This window comes from Chenopodium quinoa, unplaced genomic scaffold, assembly GCF_001683475.1.
Source record: "Chenopodium quinoa cultivar QQ74 unplaced genomic scaffold, ASM168347v1, whole genome shotgun sequence".
NCBI lineage: Eukaryota > Viridiplantae > Streptophyta > Magnoliopsida > Caryophyllales > Amaranthaceae > Chenopodium > Chenopodium quinoa.
In genome coordinates this window covers 3367207-3381132 of record NW_018742244.1, presented here as the reverse complement: position 1 = coordinate 3381132, position 13926 = coordinate 3367207, and the positions used below count along the sequence as shown (strand labels likewise).

The 13926-nt window shown below is 35.6% G+C and overlaps 3 protein-coding genes across 4 annotated transcripts; 2 read left to right on the top strand and 1 right to left on the bottom strand.

Moving 5' to 3' along the window:
• The first annotated feature begins 5155 nt into the window (after positions 1–5155).
• Positions 5156–5734, top strand: LOC110737445. Its single transcript, XM_021917808.1, has 2 exons — positions 5156–5613; positions 5729–5734. The coding sequence occupies exons 1-2, from the start codon at positions 5233–5235 to the stop codon at positions 5732–5734; spliced, it is 387 nt and encodes a 128-aa protein (XP_021773500.1). The 5' UTR covers positions 5156–5232.
• A 32-nt stretch (positions 5735–5766) lies between these two features.
• Positions 5767–8134, top strand: LOC110682316 (putative ankyrin repeat protein RBE_0317). Of its 2 annotated transcripts, none has more exons than XM_021858639.1 (3): positions 5767–6329; positions 6529–7015; positions 7149–8134. In XM_021858639.1, exons 1-2 carry the CDS (start codon positions 5774–5776, stop codon positions 6816–6818), a joined length of 846 nt encoding a protein of 281 aa, XP_021714331.1. In that variant the 5' UTR covers positions 5767–5773; the 3' UTR covers positions 6819–7015; positions 7149–8134. The 2 variants fall into 2 exon arrangements, with proteins under 2 accessions (XP_021714331.1, XP_021714324.1); XM_021858632.1 differs by having other exon boundaries at positions 7146–8134.
• On the bottom strand, positions 8033–10242 carry LOC110682306 (U-box domain-containing protein 26-like). The gene has a single exon (XM_021858621.1). It carries the CDS (start codon positions 9621–9623, stop codon positions 8343–8345), a length of 1281 nt encoding a protein of 426 aa, XP_021714313.1. The 5' UTR covers positions 9624–10242; the 3' UTR covers positions 8033–8342.
• Positions 10243–13926: the final 3684 nt, after the last annotated feature.

Below are 13926 nucleotides of genomic sequence, written 5' to 3'. Positions count from 1 at the left end.
ATCTTTAATTTGGTGGAAATTGATTTTCTCTAATAAAAAAAAAATGCCCTCAAAATTTAATCCTAATAGTAGACGGCAAAATAATCTACACACAACTTTTTACCTCACCACTAAATTAAAGATGTCAAAAGATAACACGACCTAAAACAACCCCACTTAATTTGAAGGGACTTGATGGTTAGCTAGTTAACATGACTCGACTTAACCCAAATGATGAACAGAATATACCTTTACTCGGCACTTGACGTACCTTCAACTCCGCGCACACAAAATTCTGCTGCGGTGTTTCCTGTCTTTGCTGTTGGATTCTTGCACTCTTAACTGTACAAAAAAAAAAATGATCTTAATTAATTATTCAATCAAACGATATACTTTATGCTAATTTCTGTTTCGGAATGATTTAATGGGATAATTGATATAATTTTGGTTATTTGAGCGGAATAATCTTGCTAATACTCGCAATTCTTATTTGTGCAGTAATTTGGGATGTATAAATTGCAAAAAACTAACCTGCAATGTCTAAACTGTCTAATGTCTATTCTGCAGAACATCAGGTAAACATTCAAACCATTACAATCGTTAGGGTAAATTAGATTTCTTTGATCCATGTCCCTTAGTCTGGAATTATGATACTCCATACTATTTTAGAATGTCCGAAGAAAATTGTCAAGGAATATAGTATGCTTGTATTTACTCCATACAAATATACAATATTGATTTGAGCAAATTGCTAATTTAATAATTTAGGGAATCATGTTAAATTTTTAATTACGTACGTAGGGTTGCGATGACTAGTAACTATGAGTAGAGGAAGTGTATTAATCCTGTTAGTTAACATTAGTGTTGGCCAAAATGCAAGTGAAAATTTACTGATAAAGTTTAGTTTTTTTTTCTTGATAATCATGAGAATTCTAACGGTTGTAAGATACTAATATGTTAAATTGTTGGCCTGTTCTCATTGACTGAACTCAGCTGAGCTGAACTGAACTAAACTGAATATTTTATAAGAGGAGGAAATTAGGAGATAGCTGAATTGAACTGAAAATAAACGTATGAGAACAGGCCCTGATCATTGATTGATGGAGTTGTGTTTGTAAGTAAGATCTAGGGTGCATTCTGTTCGCTTTCAAAAAGATAAGTTTCGGGGCTAATCAGGTGTAAACATAACTCAGGGCTAATGAGGTCTTACTAGATCTAATAAGACAGGTTCGGGTGAAGAGAACACATCATTAATCAGCTAATTAATTGGACTCTTTGTTGAGGCATGTCCTCTGTTGCAAGAACTCACACTAGAGGTATTGCTAATATAGTGTATAAATTCTTGAATCATCTCATAGTACCAGAGGCATTACCTTATTTTGGTTTCTACCTACATTTTTATGTGCAGCATGAATGATTAATTAATGGGTTTTGCAGATCAAATGGGGTTGTGATTGTGCTATGAAGTCGACTTTTAACAACATTACAAAGTCAGGTGATGGTTTAACAACAGCACAGGATGGGATCAATAGTTGCACCCTTCCTCATTTGAAGAAATTTGAGTTGGATGGACCATTTCGATCTAGCAGCCATGTTGATCATGAGTATTCATTCGCGTTATACATCATCAAAAATGCCATAAATCTTGGAAATTTTTTGTGTGATACTAGTGCCTCTGAGTTAAAGTTCCATGAAATAGCAGATTCGTCTAAGGAACAACAAATTGGTGCAGCTAAAAAATTGATCCGAGGACGGCTTAAATCGATGGTTTTACTAGCTAGTTTTACACTTTTACTAAGGTGAGCTATTAGATGGTTTTACTAGCTAGTTTTACACTTTTACTTATAGGTGTTACCTCAACAAAATCTTATAATTCTACATAATCATTTTATGTTTTTCTAATTTTAATATGAGAATGTGAAAACTCGAATATAATGGTGATTTGTTTGGATAAGGGCCTCAACAACTTGATCCGAGGACGGCTTAAATATAATGGCTGCCAACTCGTCACAAACATATTTTACGAGCTTAAGCAAATCAACTTGATGTATAAAATGTAGGCATGAGCAGGGTCAACTTCCTGGCTCCTGCATACTTGAGCTTGCAAAGCTAGTTAGCGTACATGTTAATTTCAAGCCGTATAAGATCTGGAAATCGGAAGCTAGGAAACAGGAGAAGATTAACAATATACGCTGTATATTAATTGAAAGTAGAAAAATGACATTATGATATTAATTGATGTGAAATTTTATTGTAACCTTCTTTTTACATTGGAAGATTGAGATAATGTGACAACTAATTTTAAACAAACGAGTTGTGGAGGAGGTTGACTTTTAAGTACTCGATCTACTAAGTCAATAACAACTACATGTTTACAAGTTATTTCACAGATTGATGTTCTGATCTTCATCTTTTGAACAGATAATGTGTCTTTAAAATATCATTTTTCATAAATCAACTTGGATTTTGTTAATGATTAGTACTCTGTACTAAATTACTTCTTATACAACCTCATATATATTTATCATCCTACATACCCAAACTCATAGCACTTACTTCAAAATTCAGATCATCAACATTGACAAATCTATTTGTTAGCAATGAAAGCAGAGGTTTACAAAGCCGCGGTTAGGGGAGATGTGAGCATCATCAATGGTGATGGCGCGGCCACAGAAAGTGAGCTGCAGTCCCTAACCTCCGGAAACAGCAACATCATACACATAGCAGCAATGCACGGTGAAGCAGAATTCATTGGAGAAGTTCTAAAGAAGCTACCAGAGGCAGAAAACCACGTAAAACAAAAGAATACCAAAGGCGATACCCCTCTTCATTTAGCTGCAAGACATGGACACAAGGCTGCTACAATGTTACTAGCTGCTACTAATCCAAACTACCTGTTGATAGCTCAAAATGAAGATGGGGATACCCCGTTGCACGTTGCTCTCAGGTACGGCGTTGTAAGTTTGATTCCTGACCTTTGGAAGAAGGTTGATGCTCTCTCTGTGCTCAATCATTCTAAGGAGACTCCGCTCCATATGCTTATTAAATGCAAACCAAGTAAGTCCCTCTTATATAATATGCTTGACATGTCAACAGTTTGTTTGGTAAGCGAATACATTTTTTTTGTAAGGATAGTTTTATGCAAATTCTCTTAAACATTTCTTCTAAATTGCTAGAATATAAGGGTGGGTGTGGATGTGTGGTTTGGAATTTTATAATATCTCTTTTTGAATTTTTATACAATATAAATGTTATGTCTAATATGGAGTAGAAATTTGCAAATACTTAGATTAAAGTGAGATTATTTGGGCAATGTCATATTATTAGAGTTTTTATTGGCCATTACATTGGTATTGTTAGATCCGGAACTCATGATTATGCGTAATAGCATACAATGAAATCTTGGCCTAGTGGTTAAGATTGAGGTCCCGTGTACATTAACTCACAGCCTTCACAGGTTCAAACCTCTCATAAAATTCTTTGTTTTGTTATTATAGCCATTGTAAATCATTTGCCCTCAAATCCAACCTCGTCATTACGAGTTGGGATGCTTAACTCCGAAGGTGTATCATCCTATCCAATGTCATATTTTGCAAACAACACGTTGGAAATTGCATTGAGACGCTTCCTAGAGTTGCACAATGATGCTGCATGCTGCCGCGATGCAGAGGGCCTCACACCACTACTAAGAGCAGCTCAAATTGGTTTTTTCGCTGCTGTGAAAGTCATACTAGAATGCTGTCCTGAGTCTGTTGATGTTTATGATCCCAAGGGAAGAACTGTATTACACTATGCACAATTTTCAGCTTATTCAGAGCTCCAACAGTTGTTCTCGTTTCCTGAGATTGATGGCCTTAAGAATGTAAAAGACCGCGAGGGGAACACACCTGCACACATTGCTGCAAAAAACAGAAACCTATTACTTTTGAAGTTTTTACATGAATCCATTGCAGACTTTTCTCTCAAGAACGATGAGAATATGTCAGCTGATGAGCTAATTGACTCCCAAGGAGGGTTCTTTGGCAAAATGGTAAGTATGTCTTATGCAACTTGTTGGTTAATTGTTCATTGTTTTGTTCTAAGTTACCAAAATGATATGTTCAGATTATACTGATAAGTTTGCTTATGAAACACTCAGTATCTATGATTTAAATCTGATAGAGTTACTCAAATTCACATCTAAAATAAGTTTAGACAAAATGTAACCAATTCTGACAAGTTAAGAGATTATCAGTACATGAAAAATGATTTTGCTACTGTTATGTTGTAAGAATCTTTTTTAATTTTCTCATTTATAAAACAAAATTTTCATGTATTTTGATCATTTAACTTGTAATTGATCAGAAACTTTGCTTTCAAATGCAGGAGGGAACTATATTTAACTCTTTTACTGACAAATGGATGGATAAGGAGTTGTATGAAGCAGCTGCAGGGACAGGAGATGTGACAATCTTCGATAGAAAGGATACAACTGCAACAAACGATGTAGATGGTAGCGAAATTAAGTATGATAAGGGCTACTTTCTGTCTCGAACACCCAATGGAAGCACCATCCTTCATCTAGCCACCCAAAATGGTCATATTGCATTTGTCAAGGAAACTCTCAAGCATTTTCCCACCTTCGTTCTCTCAAGAGACTTCAATGGCGATACTGCTGTACACATTGCTGCTAGGTTCATGAGCCTTGCAGCTGTAGTCATGGTTCGTTGTTTTGATGAGTGCTGTCGCGAACTCAAGGAAATAAAATTAGAGGGTGTTGTTAGTCTCCTGCAACCGTGGGTAACCAAAAACTCCAAAAGCAACACTGCTATGCATGAAGCAGTGCGTGTTAGCAATCATATTGTTGCAGAAGTGTTGTCCAAAATATGTCCTGCCCTCTCTCAAATGACAAATGATGCTGGAGAAACACCACTGCATATATATGCAAGATATGCTGCATATACTGGTAAACTCCTACTTGCAATCTTAACACTATAATATACTCGTTTTTTCAATAACAGTTTTCCCTTCATCCAATATTAAGTGTTACATAAGACTTTTTTAAGCCAAAGTTCAATATTCTGGCCTGTAATTACTATCATTGTGTGAGATCTTGTTAGATACATCTAATTTGCCTACTTTAAAATTATTTGCTACTTACTTAAATTCCACATACATGGTACAGTTGAAGATAAACTAGAAATATTCGTCTGTAGGCGGTTGTGGCCTACTTCTCCTGCCTACACAAAGGATGTGGATGGTTTCACCCCTATTATGAGAGCAGCTCAGTCTGGCCGAATTCGAGTTGCTCTGTATATACTTCAAGCCTGCCCTCAATCAATGGAAATTCGCGATTGCAAGGGAAGAAATTTTCTACATTACCTCAACATTAAGCATCTTGAGCTTCTTGATGGCTCTGAGGACCTATCTTATCTGTGTGGAGATTTCTTTGAAATCTTTCCTGCAATTGATAGCCTGAGAACTGCTCAAGATAAAGATGGAAATACACCCTTGCATTTTGCTATTAAAACTGGCAACTTGTTGACTGCAAAACTCTTGATGCAAAGATGTCTTCAATCTGAAGAAAGGGCGGAACTAGCCATCACCAACAATGATGGTTGCTCAGTTTTCGAATTACTTGCATCACAACCGAGTGTATGTCTCTCTTTTAAAACATCTGTTTTAGACATAAGAGCAATTAAAAATCTCTTGATTTTAGATTGGTGTGATCTAACTTGTTCTAGTCTGATTTTCCCATATGGTCTGTCAGTTCTGATCTAATCTGATTTCGTAAATGCAGGAGGACATAGAAGAGATGTCAATTTTGAACCAGAAGCATTTAATAGAAACAGTCCGTGTGAAAAAATTTATGGACAGAGAGCTATACATAGCTGCAATGCAGGGGGATGTGACACTGTTCAACAACATTGAGAATAAGTCCTATTTCCTCACTCGAACACCAGATGGAAGCAATATAGTTCATATAGCTCTCAGACCAGGGAAAGACGATACATCAGCATTTGTTGAGGATGCTTTAACCCGCTTTCCAACTCTCATCTATAAAACTGACACCAATGGGGATACACCATTTCATGTAGCAGCAAAGTGGCACAGCCCTGCTTCAGTAAAATTATTGGAAAACCTACCAAAGTATCATCAAAATGCTATAAAAGTGAACAGTCGAAGTGTTTATATTCCTCCATGGAAGATCAAAAATTCTAAGGGTAATATGCCTATACATGAGGCATTGTGTACCAACAATATGCATGCTGCTATATTATTGATATGTCAAGATCCTGAAGGAGGTTCACATGTTAATGATGCCGGAGAGACCCCTCTTCATACTTTTGCTAGGTGTAGCAATTGCTCAAGTTAGTCTCCGACTCTATTACCTTAGCTAGTTTCTTTTCTTAGCTATTTCTAAGGCAATATTCAATGCTGCCAAGACCAATTTATTAGCAAAAAAAATTGCTTGACAGCACTAAAATATGCCTTGGAAAGTTTGACACCCTAATTTGTATTGCTTGTTATGGAGTAATTGATCTGATATTCTGATGTGTTTGTCTGCAGTTCAGGATATGGTGAATTTCACAGAAAATTTGATCCCGGATAACATTGCTATTGTATATATGCGAGACAACAAGGGTCTTACACCATTATTAAGGGCTGCAGAGTCTGGTAGGATCAAGGCTGCTCAGTTTATACTGGAACACTGTCCTCAATCAGCAGAACTCTGCGATCCAAGTGGCAGAACCTTTCTGCATCTCTTACGCTTTCATTTAGAGTTTCCTGAGTCTGCTTTAAGTGATGCAAGTCTTTTCAAATTTTTTAGTGACCAAGTGTTTAATATCCAGAAGTAGACGCCTTAAGAACAGTACAAGATTGTGATGGCAACACGCCTTTGCACTATGCCTTAAAGACTGGAAACTCTATTGCAGCAGAACTGTTAAAATTAAGATGTTTCAGAACAGAAGAAAGGCCGGAATTAGCACTTATAAACAATGAGAATGAGGGCCTCATAGAGCTTCTTGCAGAATCCTATAAAACTTCTGATCAGGTACGTGCTGATGCTTAATTACTTAATTAAGTTCATAACAAATTTTACTACAGAACTTTTGTCTACCAAATTACTCTTGTAATACAATTGTAAGTAGTAAGTCAGCTTGCTCATGATATAACGTATGCAGCAGCCTGGCAAGCTCCCTCGCAAGGATGATGAAAAGTGAAGACGGCTATCTTGTGCTCCTAACAAACCGTGTTTCAGAATTTCCTCGTGTCTTGGCATCTTTGAAATATGCGGTTCTGTATGTGTATTCTGTACTAGTGTGATTTCATTTACTTGTTACACCTCAATCCATTTTCTCAACAAAGCTGTATGAAAGATGTCCTATGTATTTTTTACAATTACCTGATATTCAAGCAATTGTGTGTTTAGATCAATGATGTTGTTTATATTTGAACAAATGGTATTAACAATAGACAATTATAAAATGAATTTGGGCTTTTTCCTCAAAAACCAAAAAAAAAAAAAAAAAAAAAAAAAAAAAAAAAAAAAAAAATAGAATTTGGGCATTTGGAATGTTGAAGTATTGGGCCACTCTCCTTACTCTGTACTGTCTGTAGGATAAACATATTGATATGGGCAATCCAATACATCTCTCCATTTTTAATAGAACTTTGGCAATTTGGAAGTCATCAATTCATCAATTTTGCTTGTCATCAATTCATCACTATTATACTTGGGTATTCTAACTATATAACCCAAAGTTGGTGACCTGAATTTGACCAAAATTGAAAGAAATTGCTCTATTTTTCCAAACAAAGCAATTTAGCAATCAACACCAATAAGGGCCCCAACCTGAATTGACTCAAACCTAACGATCAATTTGCCTCCTTTATAGCTCTATCCAAAGTTGTGGACATCCACTCGTTACAACTTGAAATAATTCATAAACTTGTAAAAAAAACAAAAATTACACACAAAATCGATAAAAACACTGATATGGTAGATAATTCTTTCAAATTCTTTTGATTAAGGTTACCTTGACACTTTTTAATAAGCAAAATTACAATATTTAAGGTTACCTTGACACTTTTTAATAAGCAAAATTACAATATAGATACAATTTTTTTCTAAGACAGTGAAAAAATAAAAATACGTACACATAAAAAAAAATAAAAAAAAAAAAAAAAAAAAAAACTAAGAACCACATCTGTACCATCCCCTACATTCATCTAAAATCTACCTAATTCTCTCCCAATTTTTTTTTCCTATCCACCATCAAATCCAATAATTTAAAAATACACCTAATCAAAAATAATAATCCAATGAATAAAAATACTCCCTCAAAAAAAAAAAAAAAAAAAAAAAAAAAATCTCGATATCAAAACGGACCGACGTCGCTGCAATTAAAATCATCCGAGTAATTTCCCATACTATCCTCTGGCCAAGAATCACGAAGTAATTTCAACAACATTTGTGCCTTTCTTTTAGCGCGTTCAGTACAATCGCTTTGTACCAACAACAAAAGCTGAGTCAAAACTCCAGCGTTGACCGCCTCCCTTTGCAACCTCTCTGACGTGGAAGCGAGTGCCAGCAACGCGCCAGCAGCGTACTCTGTCGCCCTATCGGATATCTTAAGTATAGTCTTCACCAATAGCGGGACCGTAAGCGCGTGCGCCCCAAACGCGGCACATCCCTGTGGAATCCTACACAGGAGCTCCACGGTGGCAAGCGCACGCTCACAGTCGCACTTGTCGAGCTCTGTGAGGCGCGTGATGAGCGCGTTTACCGCGCCAGCAGACACCGCTTTATGGCGGTGCTGCTTACTTAAACACAGCGCGAAGAGCGTCTTTACACCGATTTTTAGCGCGCGTGGGGAAGGAATTGGGTTTGTGAGAATCGAGATTACCCCAACATAAATTTCATCAGAGGTGCAAACAAATGATCTGAGATCTGTTGACTTGGTTCCGGCAATTACCGACTCAATCAACGCGGCCGAGTTGACTCGGACGTCGATTGACGACGGGTGAAACAGCAAGCTCACCAAGTACCCGACTCGGTCGGGGTCGGAAGCAATTGAACTACACACAATATCGGATGGAGGGAAGATAGCAAGGAGAGCTAACGACTCGTGTTTTAACTCGGACGAATCCGATGATTCGTCCGAGTTAAAAAGAAGCGAAACGAGCACATCTTTGGCATTAAGAGCAGCAATTAACGACCGATTCTTCTCAGAGTCACGAGCAAATCCTCTAAGCCGTCGCAACGCGGAAACCCGATTGTGAACCGGGTTAGACCCGGAAGAAGCTTGGTTTAACAAAGACCGGATTAGCGACGGGTCAGCAGGTTGTTTAGGCGTCGGAATTCTCTCGACGCCAAACGAGCGATTCGAAACGCACCATTCTTGGATAAGACGACGAAGGGTGTGATTGGGAATTAGGGAGTAGTCGGCAAGTGGGACCCGGGTGACCGGACACGTGGTATTACCGGTGGCAACCCAGGCTTCGATGCTAGAGCGGTCGTAGGTTTGACCGGTACAGACGGTAACAGGGTCTTGCATTAATTCAAGAGAAATGGGGCATCGGAAATGGTAAGGGATTTGGATTCCGGCGGCGTCTAACGGCTCAAGGGGAATCATGGGGGGAATTCTTTTCTCTCTCATTGGAGAATTGGGGGGAATGAAAATGGAGAAGAAAAGAGGAAAAAGAGTTTGGTAAAATTGAAAGGAAGTGGAACAAGGGAAAGGGGGTTTATATTCTGACTGTTGGGGACCCCCACACGTGTGACATTTACAGGGTGGTAAACAAACAAGGGATAGCCGATGCCATTGTTGTGGTGTTGGAAAATGTGATTGGGGATATTTTTTTTTTTTTAAAAATAAATTAACAAAAAAAAAAAGTTTTTTTTTTAAAAAGAGTGAAAATAAAAAAAATAATAATGGGTTTGGTCAAAGGAGAGGACTAGAAATGGGGCCTACGAAAAAAATGGCGTTGGTAGTGGATTCTGTAATGTGAGGAAAAGATTTAATCTTTGGATTTAACGTTGGGTGTGTTGTTTGACTGATTTGATTGGCATCAATTTTTGGTGTGGGAAGAAAATTTTGGGGTTGATGATTTTTGTGCATTTCTACTACTATCACTTTCCCGATGGATGGTGATGGTACTAACTTGGTAACTATGGTAAGAAACTGAACTAATGGTAACTTTTGTTTTATTGTTTTATGGTAAGATAATTAAGGGTCCGTTCTTTTCATTTTATTTTTAGTTTACTTTAATTCAGTTCAGCTCCTATCAGTTCAATTCAATTGTGTTTCTAATGTTTTTCTCTCATAAAATATTCAATTCAGTAAATAAGTATAGGGTCTAAATTGGTGAACAATTGAACGGTGATGGATGTTTTGGGTAATTTTACCCCGCCACGTGGTCCAACCAGAGGACGACACGTGTCAGCTTCATGATGGTCCAAAGCGGACCAATCTATGCCTGACACGTGTCACTCCAGAAATTAAGGGAAAAAGGCGGCCTTCAGGCCCAAATCCTGAGAAAGTCGCAAAGCGGCGCAGCCCACCAATAATTAGGGTTCAGTGACCTAATCAGGGGCATAAATCCCAAAGACCCTAGAAATAGGGAGATGTCCCTCTTTTTGAGGGCAGGTTTTTGATGACTTATTACATCTGCATTCTCTCACATCAGAGAAAGACCTGAGCTTGGAATCCGAGCAGATACCCACATAAATTTCCGCACTTTATTCTCTCTCTTCAAGTTTCTAATTTGTGTGTCGGAGGCGGAGCACCACCCAACCGGTGTCTCCGTTTGTTTTGCAGGTACAGCTCACACCAGACCAGTCTTCGTGTTATAACTCTCCCAAGGGACAAAAACACCCAAAACAATGGATGTCTTTATCATTTTAATGACTATCAGTCTATCACCAATCCAAATAAGATGTCTTCATTAAAATTTGTTAAAAAAAAATGAATTGATTAGCGATTACGTAGTACAAATTTGGTTTAATTGCTTTAGGCTGAAAATTCACTATATTTTGGCAAATTTAATATGATGTAATTAATCTTTTATGATTAAAAGAAGAATAACACATTTTGAACCAATTTGAAATTTCTTTAATTTCAAACTCTTAAATGATGGTCAATCTAGTTAGATGAGATTTTTGTTATAATATTTCTTATTATATATTTTTATTATTATTGGAGAAAAATATTATATATGGAGAATTTACCTTTAGAATTTATGGTTGTACTTTCAGTATCTACCAAATAAATTTGGGTGAAAAAAGTATTAAGTAGAGAAAAATTCAATTTAATTAAATCTTAAAAATTACGTGTAACAAATTTCATATAGATATTTGGCTATCCTTTAATTATTAAAGTTAACAAGCTACAAATTTCATGAGGATCAACAAATTGTTTTTTGCTTTCTCAATTGTAGAACTTTGCACCTCTAGGACTTTAATTTTCTAAGGGGGGTGGGGGGGACAAAAAACCTTCAAATGCATTCTAGCTAATTAATGAGTGAATGAAGCAAAAAAAAAGGTTTGAATTTTTTAGGGCACTTGATTTTTTTTTTTTCCCCAATTGCATTGAATGAAGAACATTGGAATTAAATTGAATTTGTTGATAACTTTGTCTAACATGAATTGAATTACCTAGTCAAATAGTCAATAGAGCTTTTAGTTCATTTTTTGAGGGGGTGGGGTATAATAAAGATATGGAGATGATGTAATTCATGTAGACATAATTTAGTCAAAGACATAAATTATTGCTAGTCATAATAATAAACTTGATATTTAAGTTATAATACTGTGCCCTTTTTTAATACTTTATTTATTGAAATAACTTTTCCCTACTATGTATCATGAAATGAGCAGAAGCGTATTCTTTTAGTAGGGAAAAGCAACAACTAATTATAGAGCTTTTCTCACCTTTACGTTAAGTTGTGGTTTTGAGGAACAAGAAACCATGCAAATTTCTAAATTTATATAAAAATAATGCATATCTTCAATAGTAATTTTGCTACGTGAAGATATATATACAGAAGTCAATAGAGTAAATTTAAAGGCATTAGTATTAATTCTAACTTAATTATAAGGTCCAAAACCTTAGTTTATACCGAGTATCACTTTTTGTTTTGATCATTATAATGTGTGTTAGAAGTATATATCGTACATGATAAAATAGTGGAACGTATTATGTTTTTCGGTAGTAGTAATAACTAATAAGAGGTACACAATAACATAATGGAATATCAAGATCTCACTTTTCACTTACCTTCCTCATACAATATCATACTTGGTATGACTCTTACTTTACATTCTAAAGATTTATGGCTTAAATTTTACCAAAAGAGAATGCTTGAATTTTGGAAATCTCTCAAAGTACTATTTTTCTACCCTACTTAGTACTTACAGTAATGTTTAATAATATTACTCTGTATGTATAATGAATTAAAATCATGTAATTGAAATAAGATTAATAATTATTATTTTATTTGTTTGAATAATTATTCTTATTACCTAATTCAAAAAAAATAAAAATACTCCCTATAAAAAAGGGGCAAAAGCACAATGCAAAGCCATTGATGTAGTCCATGTAGCTAGGTAGTTAAAAAAAAAAAAAAAAAAAAAAAAAAAAAGTACTCCGTATTGAGTAGATAGCTCGTGTAATAATTTAAGTGAGAAAAGACCATAGTCCAACTTCATATGCACTTATCGATTGGTGGTTGCCTGTTGATAGAAAGATTGCCTTGGTATTTTTAGGTGTGTTTCCCAATAATAATTTTATTGCACCATCATTTTGGAAGAAGATAACGCAATACTATTTCCAATTATTGCTGTTATAGTGCTGTTTTTGTTTTTTCTTTTTCCTGAATTGAAGTCGGAAGATCCATTTCATATCAAAAACTTTGTGTCGTGTCCATTACATATTTACATATAACAATGTTACCTGTATGCCAGTATGGATCTATGGGATTAGCCTTTAGCCTTGTCAGATTTTCATTCCAAATTACACTTATAAAAAACCTTAAAAATTCACCAACCTATACTATATGTCTATACTCCATGCAAAGTAATTTATTTGGTCAAAATATAACATAAACCTATTTTTTAATAAAATTGATTGTCAAAACAAAAATACATAATCACTTCGTACATTCTACACCATATTATCTACTTCTTTTTTAACAGACATAAATATCTTTGAATCAAAACACTTATATTATGTATAAACCTAATTTATCGTAAAACAGATTTAATATGGATATAGCCAAATCACCTCGACCCCATGAGAATCAGACCCAAACTCCAAGAACAGCAAGTAAGTGGCAATCCAACCCAACAAACAACAACAATGTGATGGTAGTAAAAACTAGTTGTAACAATTTGATAGAAAATGAAAGAAACAAAATGATAAAAAGGTGGTGGATGAAACAGTTATAATGAGGAATAGGAAAGCAATTAACCAAAATAAAAAAATAGTCAAAGGGTCAAAGAAAGACAGAGCATGGAATGTGAAGGTTATGAAGAGGCCCAGGTTGTCCTCCCTTACCTTTCATTCTCTTCACTCTTCCTCCCCCACTCATTCATAATTCATTCTCTTCAATTCTCTTAAAAAAAATATAATAAAATAAAAAAAAAATCATTTTCATTTCTTTTTTCTTATTTAATTCTCCCCACCATTTGGGGCCCACCAATGAAACTGTGACGAAGATCTCATCGACGTAGTGGGCCCAATAGAGTTGCTTCAATTAGGCTCGCTAGGCCCACTCAGCTTTCCATAATTCTTAATCATATATAGTGGGGGAAACTACTCTATTTTAATACTTGTAATAATGTTTAAAATATTTTATAAATTAAAACATAAAAAATTTCCATGTACGTGAAGTGGTTATTGGTTAGTAGTTATATTAAATGTTGAGTTGATAATTTTGTAATGTTTGAAGATGGTTTTTTTT

Bases quoted from the DNA above. Each gene is read 5' to 3' on its own strand.
- LOC110682316 (XM_021858639.1), top strand. From the start codon at position 5,774: ATGTCAATTTTGAACCAGAAGCATTTAATAGAAACAGTCCGTGTGAAA. The intron at 6,330-6,528 runs GTTAGTCTCCGA...GTTTGTCTGCAG, and splicing joins TAGGTGTAGCAATTGCTCAA to TTCAGGATATGGTGAATTTC.
- LOC110737445 (XM_021917808.1), top strand. From the start codon at position 5,233: ATGAGAGCAGCTCAGTCTGGCCGAATTCGAGTTGCTCTGTATATACTT.
- LOC110682306 (XM_021858621.1), bottom strand. From the start codon at position 9,623: ATGAGAGAGAAAAGAATTCCCCCCATGATTCCCCTTGAGCCGTTAGAC.